Raw genomic sequence first — 14615 nt, forward strand, 5'->3', positions numbered from 1 at the left:
TGGGTAGGTTTGGTAGGTTTTATATTGGGTAGGTTGGTACACGTGTGTGTTGTGTTTGGCAGAATTTCTAATGGGGCACCCGTAGGTTTCTGCCGTGCCCCGGGGTGGGGGGATGGCGGCACTTGTTCTCCGGACACCGTGACTTCCACGGAGAAAAATGCCGCCCAGTGGTCGAGGATCGAACTCGGACCGGCTGTGCCGAATCCGTCGCGTTAGACCACTCGGCCACCTCGTCCCCCGCTCCCTATATTGTTGATAAATCATCCAGACATCCCTATATAATGGACATTTCAGATGCATACTTAAAGTTTATTTGACTCACATTAATTACAATTTCATATAGTGGAAAAATGCGAATTTCTCATAATATCGAAATTTTTTACTACGTGTATATTATGATTAATATATTATATTATATTATAATTTTTATACTTTTTGATAAACATGTGTACAAGTTATAGGTGACATTTTCTCTGATCCAAGTACTTAAATCTAAATATGTTACAATAAATACAAAATTGTTTTTACATATTTTTGCACCTTAAACCAATGTTTTTGTAATACATGTTTTTTAAATCTGAAAATATAATTTAAAATGAAATATATACAATGTATACATATTTATATTATATTATTTCATGTTATTTATTCATATTCTTTATAACATATATATATATATATATATATATATATTAAACATACACATGGGTATGGATTTAATAATTATAATGTGTAAAAACGCAAGTGATTACTACGGCGACGACATATTCCGATATTCGGGTATAAGCCATAATAATTATAATACAATAATAATATTGTGTACAAAATAATTAAATTGTTCAAAAATAATGATTTTTTTTTTACCAGTTTGTCGGCCATTTTGTTTTCGTAATTCTTTTACCAAATTAATTTACTATACACATATGAGCCACACCTGTGTATGCACAATGATATATACTATACTATAGGTAATACGAGTGTTATATTATACTATAATTTAAGAGCCGAAATTTACCGTTGTTTACAGGTAGTTGTCGCGTTATCGCAGTGCGGTGAATTATTATTATTATTATTATTATTATTATTGTTTTTTTAACATACTATCCGCGGCATCAGTGGCCATTGGACGTTACAATACGAATTATTATTATTATTTATTATTACTACAATTATACTATTATTGAGATACAATAATTTTATGTTATAATCTCAATAAAGAAAAAATAATAATAATATTCAAAAAGCATACTATTATTAATTATGTAGTATCGTCATAGCATATTTTAGTGATAGTTGGTCGTCGTCAAATAACAATCGATGAATAGGAAATTAGTATGTACTGCAATGTACACTGCACATATTATATGATATCAGTTGTAGGTACCTATAACCTACATTTACCTACTTTCGAATAAAAATAAGTTTTTAAGCTCATTTATCGATCTTAAAGCCCCGCGAAAACGAAAACGTTGGTACGACCGTACGACCTAACCGCAAATGGAGTATAATAATGATATTATGGGAATTTTTACTTTCCTGTTAAATTGCTTGTGTGTACAATATTTTAATGATTATTATTTATTATATAATGACGACGTTCATCTCGCACACATATTATTTCTAAACAGATTCGTTTTGCGGTGCGCGCTTCTCTCTTATTCTTTCCCCTCACTCCCACGCCATGCCACCAGCTTATAACCGTACGAAGTGCGTCATCGCCGTTCAATTTAAACGCTATTGACTGAATCGCAGTTAAACAGATTTTGCTATTTAGTACATCGTCTCAATATCGAACTTATACATATATTGACATATATAATATGCACAGAAATGTGTATCATTTTGTAGATTTATTTATTTATTTACCATTTACCTATACGGCTATAGAAGCGCAATAAATTTAATATATACGGTATTATAAACAACGTCACGTGGAAATGGGTGATAAATGTATACGATATTTATACATGATCGAGGCTTTGGGGTTATCATGAAAATGTATTTCGAGATGGACACTATTTTCGGTTTGTGCCACAATTATGGGTTACAGCACAATAAAACATTCCAATAACTGCAATACAGTTTTTAACAAATCTTCAAGGTTAGGTTAGTGAATTTAATACCGTGGCACAAAAAAATATGCAAAAAAAAAATGGTTTCATACTCTTGCTAAATATTGTCCAAGCATGCTTACGTTTTATTCTTATTATATTATAATGATTATACTTTTATAATAGGTATATATAATACTGAATAAATTGTAATTTTTAATATTTATATATTAAAAATAATTAACTTAAGTCTAGAGGGAATTGGTGGGTGAGGGGTCACCCCCAACACTACCTCTCATTATCGTCACTAAGTTGAATATGACGGCGATGAATCGATTACGGTGCCGTATTGATGTTGGCGAGGGGTAAAATTTGAAAATGATGAGTCTCGTAAAACGATCTACTGTCGGCGGAAAGTCCAAACTGTTCCCTACACTTTGTGAATCATTATATATTCGTATCCGATGCATTATATATTTACGTACATTTGTTATAAAACACAAATATGATCGCGATTAGTTTTTTTTTTTAGTAAATTGGATGTTCTATATTAAATATTAGTTATGTACTATACACGTCGAAATATTTATTGGCGATCCTATTGAACTGAAATTGCTTCATTCATTATGTTTATTTTGTTTTTAAAGTTCAATTCTAGACGATTGCAAAGTATTTTATTGTTGTTGCCGCTATGGATGTTTTTATAAATATTATATAATTTTATTCTTGCATTCCTCTTCACGCGCAACTCAAAAATAAATAATTATTATTACTATGATTTATAAAAAAATCGATGAATTCTGTTAGTTTTTACCTACTATTATACTTATTAATCTCGCGACTAATACTATAAGATGCGCTGAACCAATATACTTGCATTTGCTAAACGTAATAAAATTGTCAAGCTCGATATCTATATTATAATTTAAAAATATATATTTTTATAGGTATTAATGTAAGCGATAAATGTATGTTTAGTACAAATATTTGCTCTATCTTACATTTGATAACCTATTACCGCGTTTTCTCTTTCGTTTCCAATAGCTGAAGCTGATCAGTATTTATGAATTTGACCTATTCTGTATACTGTGCATGTATATATTATATATTATATTTTATTACATGACCTGATAACTTACTTATTATATGTATATTGTATATAACGTTCCATATGTGAATGAAAATGACAACATTTTTTTCCGATTGACGTTGCCTACTGTTGCAGCTATTGTGTGCGGTGTGCGTATGTAAAACAGCACAGTATAGCAACGTCGTGTACGTCATATTATTATTATGTCCTTAATTTGTATTTGTTATTTCAGTGAGCCGTTTGCACTGCGAGAGCGAATCGTTCAAGATGGAATTGATCTTAGATATAAATTCGTGGATTTATCCTATGGATTTGGGTGAGTGTGTATATAATGATATTATTTAGACATAAGTTAAAGAAAATGATGACTGCAAGGGAAGAGAGTTACAGATTATTATAATTTAAAGTAATTTTTGTCTATTATCTAAATTTAATATAAAAAAACCGTAAAAAACCTAACCTAACCGTGAGACTTCCTGTTTGGGATAATAGTATTAGTTAATATAAGTCTAGTAGGTACTCATATACTTAGAATCTTGAATCTAGTATTCTAACTGCATACTAGTATACTATACTAGAAGAGACAAGAGTATACTATTTTACCGGTCTTTACCACTTAAGTGGCGCTGTTTGCGTCACTTCAACCGTAGCAGACTCATCACTCGGTTACGAGTAACATACGAACTATACCTACTTAAAGATTTGGTCAGTAAAATGTTTAGCAAGATTGAAAGGCGGGAGGAAATATTGGGTTTTAATCAATAAACAGACATTTCTATTGTTTAAAATACTAGTTTTAACAATCCCGGACGACTGAATCAATAAAATGTATAAATAAGTGTGCAGATATACAAAGTGCACTATTTGAATAATGTATATAGGACCCGCTTTATCTCCGAAAACGATTTTTAAATCGGTCGATTTTTTTTTTTTTTTGGCGCACGATCGATATATAATAAATAATCATTATCGTGCATTCGTGCCGTATCCGAGTATAATATAATTTTACGTGCTCAACCATTTTTGCCGTTTTGCAGCTGTATTATAATATTATACTGTGTACCCTACGTAATCGTTTACACAAAAATTTGCGTTCTTCTGTTCTTTTATTATTTCAGGTATTAATAATTAATATCATATTCGCATTTCGCGTACCTATATATATATATTATAATATTATGCTCGCCACTGCCCTGGCCCGGCGGTACCGTACGAGATATCATACACAATTTAATAATAATAATATGTACACATTTTATACGAACGCTCGCGCACGCGCGCGCCCGCCCGCAGAACGTCGTCGTCAGTGGCGGCAGCAGCCGAGGCGCCTAGAGTATACACTCCTACGCCCGCCCCGCCCGTCCCGGCAACCCCGCCGGCCAGTCAGTATATTTGGCAAAACGTGCGTGCGCGCCGCCGCCGCCGAACGGGAGGCCCCGAATGGGTTGGTGCGAAAGTTTTCGACACGTAGGTTAGGTATATACACGATGCAGTAATATTTTGTCCGCGCTCGCGGGTTTTTCGAAAACCCCACCGCACGGCAGTCGCAAGTGCACTCCCGTCGCTCATCACCGTGCCATACACTGTCATCAGTCATCACCACCGTCACCGCCACCGTTTACCGTCGTATATACTGCCGCCGTGTGTCGCACGTCGCCATAAGAACGCGTCGACGACGATGGCGTTAGTAGTTTCCTCGCCGCCGCAGCCGCTTAACGCTTTGTCAAACAACACGCGCGCGCGGCCGACCTCCACCGCCGCGCCACCGCCGCCGTAGAAGCAGCAGCAGCCGCCGTAATGCCAACCACTCTAACGGTAAAAAAAAAAAAAAACACTCGCACAATATTTTTTGGTTTCGCGTTTTGATAACTTATAAATTGCAGTTATACTATTTATTGCTCGTTATAATATTTAATAATATTATGCTGTATAGACGTCGTCGTGTAGTATATTATGTTGCCGTGACATATTATTGCGGTTTTAGGCGGCAAAAATCTGTGCGATACTATATTATATTATGATATATTAGTTGTGTTATATTACAATATTATAGTATTATGTACGCGTTTCGTCGTCGCGAAATATTATAATAATAATAATTATTGTTTTGCCGATAATATTATTTGCGCAGCCGTTTTCGCGCAAAATGTATACGCACTATATTTTATACGTATAGATAATAATATTATAATGTTAACATATTGACGATATGCGCCGTCACTATTATAATACATTATCGGACTACGATACGGTGGCCACGAAGCAGCCAGTGTGAGTGTGTTGTGAATATTGTGCAGCTATAATATAATAATATGCAAGCCCGTTAAACGCTGCGGACCATGTCTATACGGAACCCGGTAATAATCGTCGTTAATTGTTAACAATATTATAAATTATAATATTTATATATTTCCATAAAAAATATTATGTTAAAAATTAGTTTTTATTATTACTGTTGTAACGTATCAGCATATCAAAATATAATAATATTACACTTGATCGTTAAAATAATATAATTGCAGACTGGCCGTGGATATCGATTCTCCCTCATACGTTTTTTCTTCTTTTCCGCCCGAAACGACCAGACTTGTGTTGAAGTGATGTTTTCATTTTGATAACAATATTATGCGTTTTACGAAAACACCGAGAGGAATTTCTCGACCCCCTTAAGACACTTCACTGCCAAAATTCCATCCGAATATCCGATTTAAACCGAAAATAAATAATTCAGCCTACAATAATCCCTTCCTCCGGCACCGAGAACGCGAATTCCGTTTCCCCGTTACATGGTGCGCGTACGTCTCCGATTTCCAACGACATATGGCCTTCGGCTATTTAATTCGGCAGAAACATGTATACCATGCACAATCGAAATTGATGTATGCGCCTCGTTAGCTTGCGTAGGTAACAAATAAAAGATAATTAATAATTTTCCTTTATAATTTAAGTAAGTACCATGTCGATTATTTTCAGTAGATTTTAGAATTTGATATAAAATATTTATATGAATATGTCGCGGTGGTATTTTGGATGAGTTTGAATAATAAATTAGGCAAATTTTAACCACTTTTTTTTGTTCATGTTTATGATAATTTATTATGAATTTCCATCATTTTAATCTCTTGAATTCACTTAACATCAAATTATTTTTAAAATTTTTAAAATTTTGTTCATTTTGCCGTAAAATTATGTGTTTATATAAAGCTGCTTAAAACATTTTTTTTCTTTTTGCCTATAAGTTTGAGAATTATATAACTATTTTGTTTTATTGTAATTGGTTGATTAAATACTATTATTCAGTTTCAATTATTTTGACGCATATTTTGGAAAAAATAAAATGTGCACAAAGTAATTTGATATTAAATACTGAACTCAAGTCGGTTAATTTTATAAAAATTCTATAAAATAGAGATCATCTGAGACGATGGTTTATGAATAATTTTAACAATTATTGTAAAACAATACGTGCTCACTACTGTATACAAAATTAGATTATTTTCATTACGCATAAGAACGCTATTAAATATTTTTTTTTGAAATCTTTTTCATTTTATAGTAGTAACTACACTTGTACCTACACTTGTACATATTATATTTACTGAGTTTCTATTACAAACTATAATTGATTCATTTTTTTTATTTAATCGCTTTTTGTTTTCTCGAAAACGCCAGCACAAGTTGTGTATTTAACCGCGCATTTTTTCCCACGGAAACCCAAAAATAAAATTGTTTAAAGTTATACATCATTGCCGTCTAATTGTAATATTGAACAGTTGCCAAAATGAAAATGTTTTTATGTGAATATTTACGCGTTTTTTACGAACTGTTCGTTTCTGTGCTTCCGATAAAACGTTACGTTTCGCGGGGCGTAAAAACGACACAATATATTATAATCACGCGGTGTCGCGGTCGTATCGATGCGAATATTTAATGAAAATTCGTCGTTCGTTTCGCCAAACGCCCGCACAGATGTTAGTATGCTATGACGTATCTTATAAATATATTTTAATGTGTTGCGAAAAGGAAGAAAATGAAAATAATTTATATATAGGCAGACTATACCTACAAAGGAAACTCATCAAAATAACAACAATATAGAAGTATCTACGTATTATTATATTATTATTATGCGCGTATTGTTATATTCGGCCGAACTGAAAAACTGCCATACGCTTCAGCTCGGAATACGAAATAATAATATTATCTCCGCGGTATAGTACCTTACAGTGACTATTGCTAAATAAAAAAAAATGAAAAACTCATTTGAGAAGGGGATTTTATCTCTCGCACTATTATAATACCGCGATGTGTTCGAAAGAAAAATAATATTATCCAAGGTTGCCCCCGCCGTCAGCTGGTGATGTGCCACACGGCACACACACTCACACCACACGACACACACGCACTCACCATCGGATCGATTCGCCTGCTACCTCCCCTCCCCTCCCCGCCGCTACCGACCTTTGTGCTTGCCCACCGCCCGCAAACGCGCGCGCACGTACTCTCCGCCGGTGGAATGACGCAACACCCGGCGTAGTGTGTCAGGTCTCTGACGCGCCGGTCTGACTGTTTTTTTTTCGCTTCCACTCTCGTCTGACCACCCCTCCACCGCCCGCACGTCAACCGTTACCCCGTTCCCACCGTCACCGAGAATTCCCTATGTGTGGTTCGCGCGCGCGCCAGGCGCTCCGCACACCCGCGCCCAGTCCGTCCGTCGACCGGCGCGGCGCCGCGTTTCCATCGCGATTTCAGCGCGAGTCTTCTCCGCCCGCCAGTCCTACCGTGCGCCGTCGTTGTTTTCAATGCCAAGGTTAGATGCGCACGGGCGGTTCTCAGTGCCAAGGTTGTACGCGGGACGTCGAACGCGACGCACTCACTCTCGCTCTCGGCCCCTATCATTCTCTCTCGCTCTCTCTATATATCTCTCTCTCTTCCCCCTCACCCATCCGCGTATATAATATTTTCATCTCGCACCGCTGCCGCCAATCGCTCGCTTGCTTGCCGCGCGCACGCTCGAACCTTCGACATTGCTGCCGCCGCTGCCACATTTACAGATACACGCACACGCATCACGAAAATTATGTAGGTACAGGGTAATTCGGTATAAGTAATGTATATAATTTTCTCTTTGGATGTTTGTGTGTGCAATAAATATTGTATGACGAACAATAAAAAAGAAAATCGGTAGGACGTGCGCGAACACGAATGCGCGTGGTAACCGTGGCCCCCTTCACACGGCGTCCTTCGAGGGTTGAATGGTTGGGGAGAGGGTTCCATGGATCAAGTTCTGCGGAAAAAAACTAGGGCCAAACTATAACGTCTCCGTCGCATTGGGTACTCACAACGGAGAACGGAGATTCGAGATTATGCACTTGCAGGACAATCGCTACCGTTTAATGCGGAATATTGGTATAATATTTAATAATTGTAGGTACAACAATAGGCAATCTATTATTATCTCGGCTATATAATTTTTTTTTAATTTTAAATCTTTTTGAACCTGTGATGTATTCGTATTATACCTATTACCTACCATATTATTTTATCGGGCATAATCGTACTAAAATTAATACCCATTACCTACTGTTATAGTGTACACTAGAATATTTTAACATAATATAATGTTATATTATGTTAAAACATTCGCAGACGATTAGCCATTTTTTTTACTTGGGGAATTAATGATATTCAAAAGATTAACTCCGGAAACTGCCGTAAACCGCCGGCGATTTTCGGTATTCGCGGTAACCATCTGTATGGTGGCATAATTGATCCAATGGTAAAAATATTAATAATGACGCATCTACAGTTGTATACATGTGAACCATTCAAATAAAAACAGTACCTATATAATATAACAACATTAAAAAACCGTTGAAAATGCAGTTTCAAAACGTATCGGTTCGCAGAAACTACCACAGTAATTTGATCACTGCTGTGACTATTTATGTGTTTGCCGAAAATCTATTTTACAAAGAAACATTACATAATTTTACGCTGAAAACTATTAACAGATAAAAAAAAATATTTGCAATAATATAACCATAGGTATTATATACCTACTATAATTGAGTATAATAATATGATTTATCGTAATATTATAGTTGCGGTAATAAAACGAAAATTAAAATCAATTTTTTTATTTAATATTATGGTCTTGTGGAATATATATAGGTACCTATTTACTAATGCATAGCCGCATATGTATTGATTTTATTTTAAATAAACGCAATTTGTACATAATATTATATCATATGATTTATAATTTAATAAAAAACAAATATTGCGATAGCTAGAAAAATTCTTTCATAAAATGATTCATCATTGGGCGCTAGGCCTCTAGGGTTATATCTTATATAATATACTCATATACACATATATATAGATATAGGTTAGGCAATAACTTTTAGTTGGATTTGTTAATAAATAGTTATATTTGATATAAAATAATTTACAATATTAAAACCTATGATGCATGCTAGCTATACAATTACTGTAATATAATATATATTATGTTTTTTGGTATAGCTTCACTGTTTTGTCTTTATTTATTTATTTAATATTACCAATAATAGTATATTTGATATAAAATTAACATTATACTATTTATTAATAAAATAATTGTGTAAAAATAAAATATGTATCTAAATAATTATATCAAATGGAAGTATGTATTGTTTTATTACACTCCATAAATTGTGTTTTTTGTTTCCGATTAACACAAATTCAATGCATACATATTATTTAAACCATAAACTGTCATACAATATTCTAGGATGGCCTCCATTTATTGACCCTTTACTATGATCAAAATCTAATACTGAATAATTTATTATATTCAACAGTGGGTACAATTAATTTTAAAGTACTTACTTTAAAGTTTTCTATTCTCTAAACAATAAATATATAAGTATGACGTTTACTTATTAAGTTGATTATATCTACTGTACCTTTGTAGGCTTTAGTACTAATACATATATGTAAACATTTAAAACTATTAAAAAGGTGGGAAAGTGGATGTCGCTCTGCTGTACTGTAGGTTACAAGTGGGTCACTGTATAATGGATGGTATTAAATTTGAATTCAATGATATATCATTGTATAAGAAAAACGATTCTGAGTGGAGACGATATGTCAGTCTAGGTATAAGACATATTATACACTTATCTATGGTATTAAAAAAAAAATTGACCTATAATAAATTCCAAATTAATCATATCACAATATCCATTAGGTACATATAACGCGTTATACATCAACAACAAACCGTGATACTATCATCATAACATATCGATGAAAATATTACAAATTAGAAGTTTCAAGTGCCCACGAATAATATTATACAATCACAACAAAATAACTAAAATAGTTATTCTAGGTTTTTATGTAATTTCGTCCAAATTTGAACTTAAAATGACTATACAAATAAACTGTGCTTGTGTATTTTTTAGATTTTTTGGTAACCGAATTATCTATTTACATGGAATCTTGTTTTAAATTTTCAATCCTTAGCTATAAAAACTGAACATTTTATAATTTATTAATTACAATGGTTGATAATTTTCGAGATTTTGATAAATTCTGTCCAAATTTGATCTTTAAATGCTTATAAAAAAAAACTGTGCCTATGTATTTTCAATATTTTTCAACTGCTATTGTAAAAATATATCAGGAGTCTTGTATTAAATTTTTACACTTTTTGGCCCAACAGATAAAACTTTATTGATATTTATAGAAAAAAAAAACTAAAAAAATTGAAAACTGAAAATGCCCGTAAACAGCTCAAAAAGTGTCAAAATATTTTCAAAATTGTATGGTGTATAGGAAATGCTAATATAAACATTCAGTGAAATTTTCATGTATCTACAGTTATTCGTTTTTGAATTACAAGAAAATAAGGAAATCGGTACATGAGAAATCGAGTGAATATCTAATGTTGTAAAAATATGAATTTAAAACGCTCATAAAAATTTAATTTGACTTTCTTGTAGAAATTTTTTTTTTGATAAAGTTAGACAAACTTATGAGGAATCTTGTATTAGATTTTAAAATCTTAGATTTAAAAAGAAAATTTTTTATGAATTTCTAACTCAAAATAATTTGCAAATTTTCGTGATTTTTCCGTATTTTTTCAAGATTTGAACTTTAAACGTGTATAAAAAAAAACTGTGACTAAGGATTTTTAATTTTTTTCATCTGCCTTTGAAACAATAACCTAGGAGCCTTCTATTAAATTTTCAAGCTTTTTTACCCAACAAATAAAATTTTATTGATATTTATAGAAAAAAAATTTAAAAAAACTGAAAACTGACAATGTCCGTAAACAGTTCAAAAAAAGTCAAATTATTTTCAAAATTGTATTGTGTATAGAAAATGCAAATATAAACAACCAGTGAAAATTTCATGCATCTACGGTCATTTGTTTTAGAGTTACACCAATAACCAAAATCGATTTTGTTAAAAATCGATTTTGCGTAAAAATTCCCGTTTTTCCTTAATTTTTCTTTTGTTTTTCACATCGCTTTTGAAAACTACTGGGAAATTAAAATTTTGACCTCCCCAATGCACCAACGATATTCACTTTCCCATCGAACAAGATACTGAAGTCGAAAATCGAAGCATTATTTCGACTACTTATCGTGTACACAGACACAAAAATAAAAAAATAAAAAAAAAAAAAAATAAAAAAAAAAACACACATCATTGTAAAATCAATACATTCATCGTTTCACTCAGAATCTAATATGTGTTAGATTCCAGGTCAAAAAATGTATGTTCTGATTTACAATGATATTTTTACTTCTCTGAAGACTTTCGAACAAAGACTTCTAAAGTTAAGTATATTATATTGGCCTGCTATCTTATATCCATCAATATATTATATTGATTGGAATTTGGGTCAAGATAGTACTTTGCAGAATTAGCCATTATACGATTTGTTCTGTAATTTTTTATAAATTACCAATCGTAAATGGTTTTAGTCGATCTCTGCAAAGAAACCAGTTTGAAATTTGTTGATTTTTGTATAAGGTACCAGTACCATCACAAAATGAAATGAGTATTCATCGTCTGCCACCTGATTTCAATATCTTGTCCTATTTATTTTTTATAGAATATATTTTAATTACTTTTAACAGTAAATTAAGATATACGACGAATTTATAAATAAATAACAATAACAAAATACAACGAAATCAGCAATACCAGTGTAAACGAATTTATAATGTTTATATATTATGAATACATATGAATAATATATTAATATTATGTTATGATTGATTCAGATATCGTAGTGAGATTGATGAAAAAGTTATGGAATATTATGCCAATTTAAAAGAGTGAATACAGCTGAATAGTATTCAGTGAATACTTTACATTTTGAGTGAAAGATGGTGAAATAAGATGTGGGAAAGATCAATACGTGTACTTTCATTAGATTGACAAGTAAAAGAGGTCAGTGAAGAGTCATTTAACAAAAGTTTAAAGGATTGTGATGATAATAAACAATGTTTGTTTGTACAAACTATTATTTTTTCAGATAAGATTTTAAATTTTAAATCAATGTTGATAAATAATAGTACTTGGTGCAAATGTGCAATATATTATTATAAACCTATACCTACTATTATGCTTGTAAAGAGGCAAAGTTCAAACCTAATTAATTGAGTACCTATTTATTCAAAGCGTTATAGTTGAACCACGAATGTATTACAATTTTAATTATAACAGTGATTAAATTGAAAATATTTAAAAATTAATTCGTATTAGGTAGGTTATGTATATGTTATATTAATTATTTTTAACTTAAATTATTTTATTATTAAAATACTATTGTTATCTATAATTTTTTTACCTTCTCTATGATGAATAATAATGCTTATTATTGTATAATTTTGGAAAAAATAGTTTTATCTAATTTCTAATGTAAGATAATATCTTAGTAATATTTAAAAAGTGGTTTTTAAGAATTTGATTTTTATAGTAGGTATATATATACTATATATTCCATACTATATTTATATATATATAAATATCAGAATATATCAGGATTCCAAGTGTCAAAATGAGTAATAACTAAAATGTGTGTATAAACAGGTTCTTTTACAACACGAAGTTCTACCTATTTGTCTATTCTTCTTATACACGTTTTCAATGATAAATATGTAATGAATAATTTTGAGATTTTCAAAATGTAGGTATCTGATATAGATCTTTCAGTAAGTACTTGTTTTATTTTTGAGGAATTAAAATATAAAATTCGTATTTTTTTAAACATGTATACATTTTGTTATGTAACTGAACTTACATTTTCGCACTGAATTTACAATTGTCATATATAGTCGGGTATATCGTATTCATATATTGTATATTTAGATCCTTCATATAATTGTCGACCTAATTTTTAGTACGTATGGTACCACTTATTTAAAAAAAATTTTTGTTAATAAATATTATAATTTTTTATTTTAAATAATATCAAATTGTTGTTATTTCTAAAAAAAAAACTTTCTATCGTTTAAAGTCTGAAAATATTATGACACTACTATTATAATATTTTACAAGTGTGTGTAAAAAATACCTAAAACAATTTATGAAATCAATTACATTTTAATATTATGCTATATGCATACGTTGGATTACGGTATCGTTTTACTAATTTTTCTCGATCTGTCAACTATTCAAAATAATTATAATAAAAATAATATTTTTAAGACAAAGGGTATGAAATGCTCAATTTCCAACAGTCTATTCAATTTTACTGCAACCACTCACTGGGGTAGTGGGTTAGATAACTGTACATATTAAATAGGTACCAACTATTGGTAATAGCAACGTTGAACGCAACGAATCGATTATAAGTATTATAATTTATAATACAGAACCCGCTCAAAAACCTTCCCAAAAATTAACATTCCGTACTCTTGCATTCACGGTCGTACGGAATAGATAAGTACTAAGTATATAAGTATGTTCATTCTCTGCAGCAGCTAATATTTACGTATGTGGTTTGGTGGTCATCGGTCCTGTGAATAATATGCTTACGCGGTGATGTAATAATAGAATTTATTATTAAGTCTAACCGGTTTCATTTTTAACGTCTCTGGTTTTTTCTTCTATTCGACCGGTTCCTAGAGTATCATCAAATATAGTATAGGTCTCATAATTATGAGTTTGGGAAATTCGGATGTAGAAAAATATAAAACGAAAATAATGAAACCCCGAAAACGCGTAGACGAGCCGTAATAGACATGTTGAAAACGGATATTTTTCGTTACAGGTGATAAATTTCGACTGGTGTTGGCCACCACGTTACGCGAGGATGGACAGCCTGACGCTGGCGATTGGAACCCCATAGAAATGGATCAGAACGGCTGCCGGGCTGACAGTTTCGAGTATGTCATGTACGGCAAGATTTATCGGATCGAAGGCGACGACAAGGTGAAGGAGTCGCACAAGAACAAACTGTGAGTACC

At 32.0% G+C, this 14615-nt stretch overlaps 1 protein-coding gene across 2 annotated transcripts in view; it reads left to right on the forward strand.

Annotated features, from left to right (window-relative positions):
- Nucleotides 1–14615, forward strand: part of LOC132945798 (DNA-directed RNA polymerases I, II, and III subunit RPABC3) — a 69935-nt gene that overhangs the window by 36160 nt on the left and 19160 nt on the right. For both annotated transcript variants that reach the window (XM_061015563.1, XM_061015564.1), the window contains exons 2-3: nucleotides 3374–3457; nucleotides 14420–14606. In XM_061015563.1, the coding sequence (XP_060871546.1) occupies nucleotides 3374–3457; nucleotides 14420–14606 (271 nt within the window). The remainder of the gene's footprint in view (nucleotides 1–3373; nucleotides 3458–14419; nucleotides 14607–14615) is intronic.

This window comes from Metopolophium dirhodum, chromosome 5 (genome assembly GCF_019925205.1).
Source record: "Metopolophium dirhodum isolate CAU chromosome 5, ASM1992520v1, whole genome shotgun sequence".
NCBI classification, from domain to species: Eukaryota; Metazoa; Arthropoda; class Insecta; order Hemiptera; family Aphididae; genus Metopolophium; species Metopolophium dirhodum.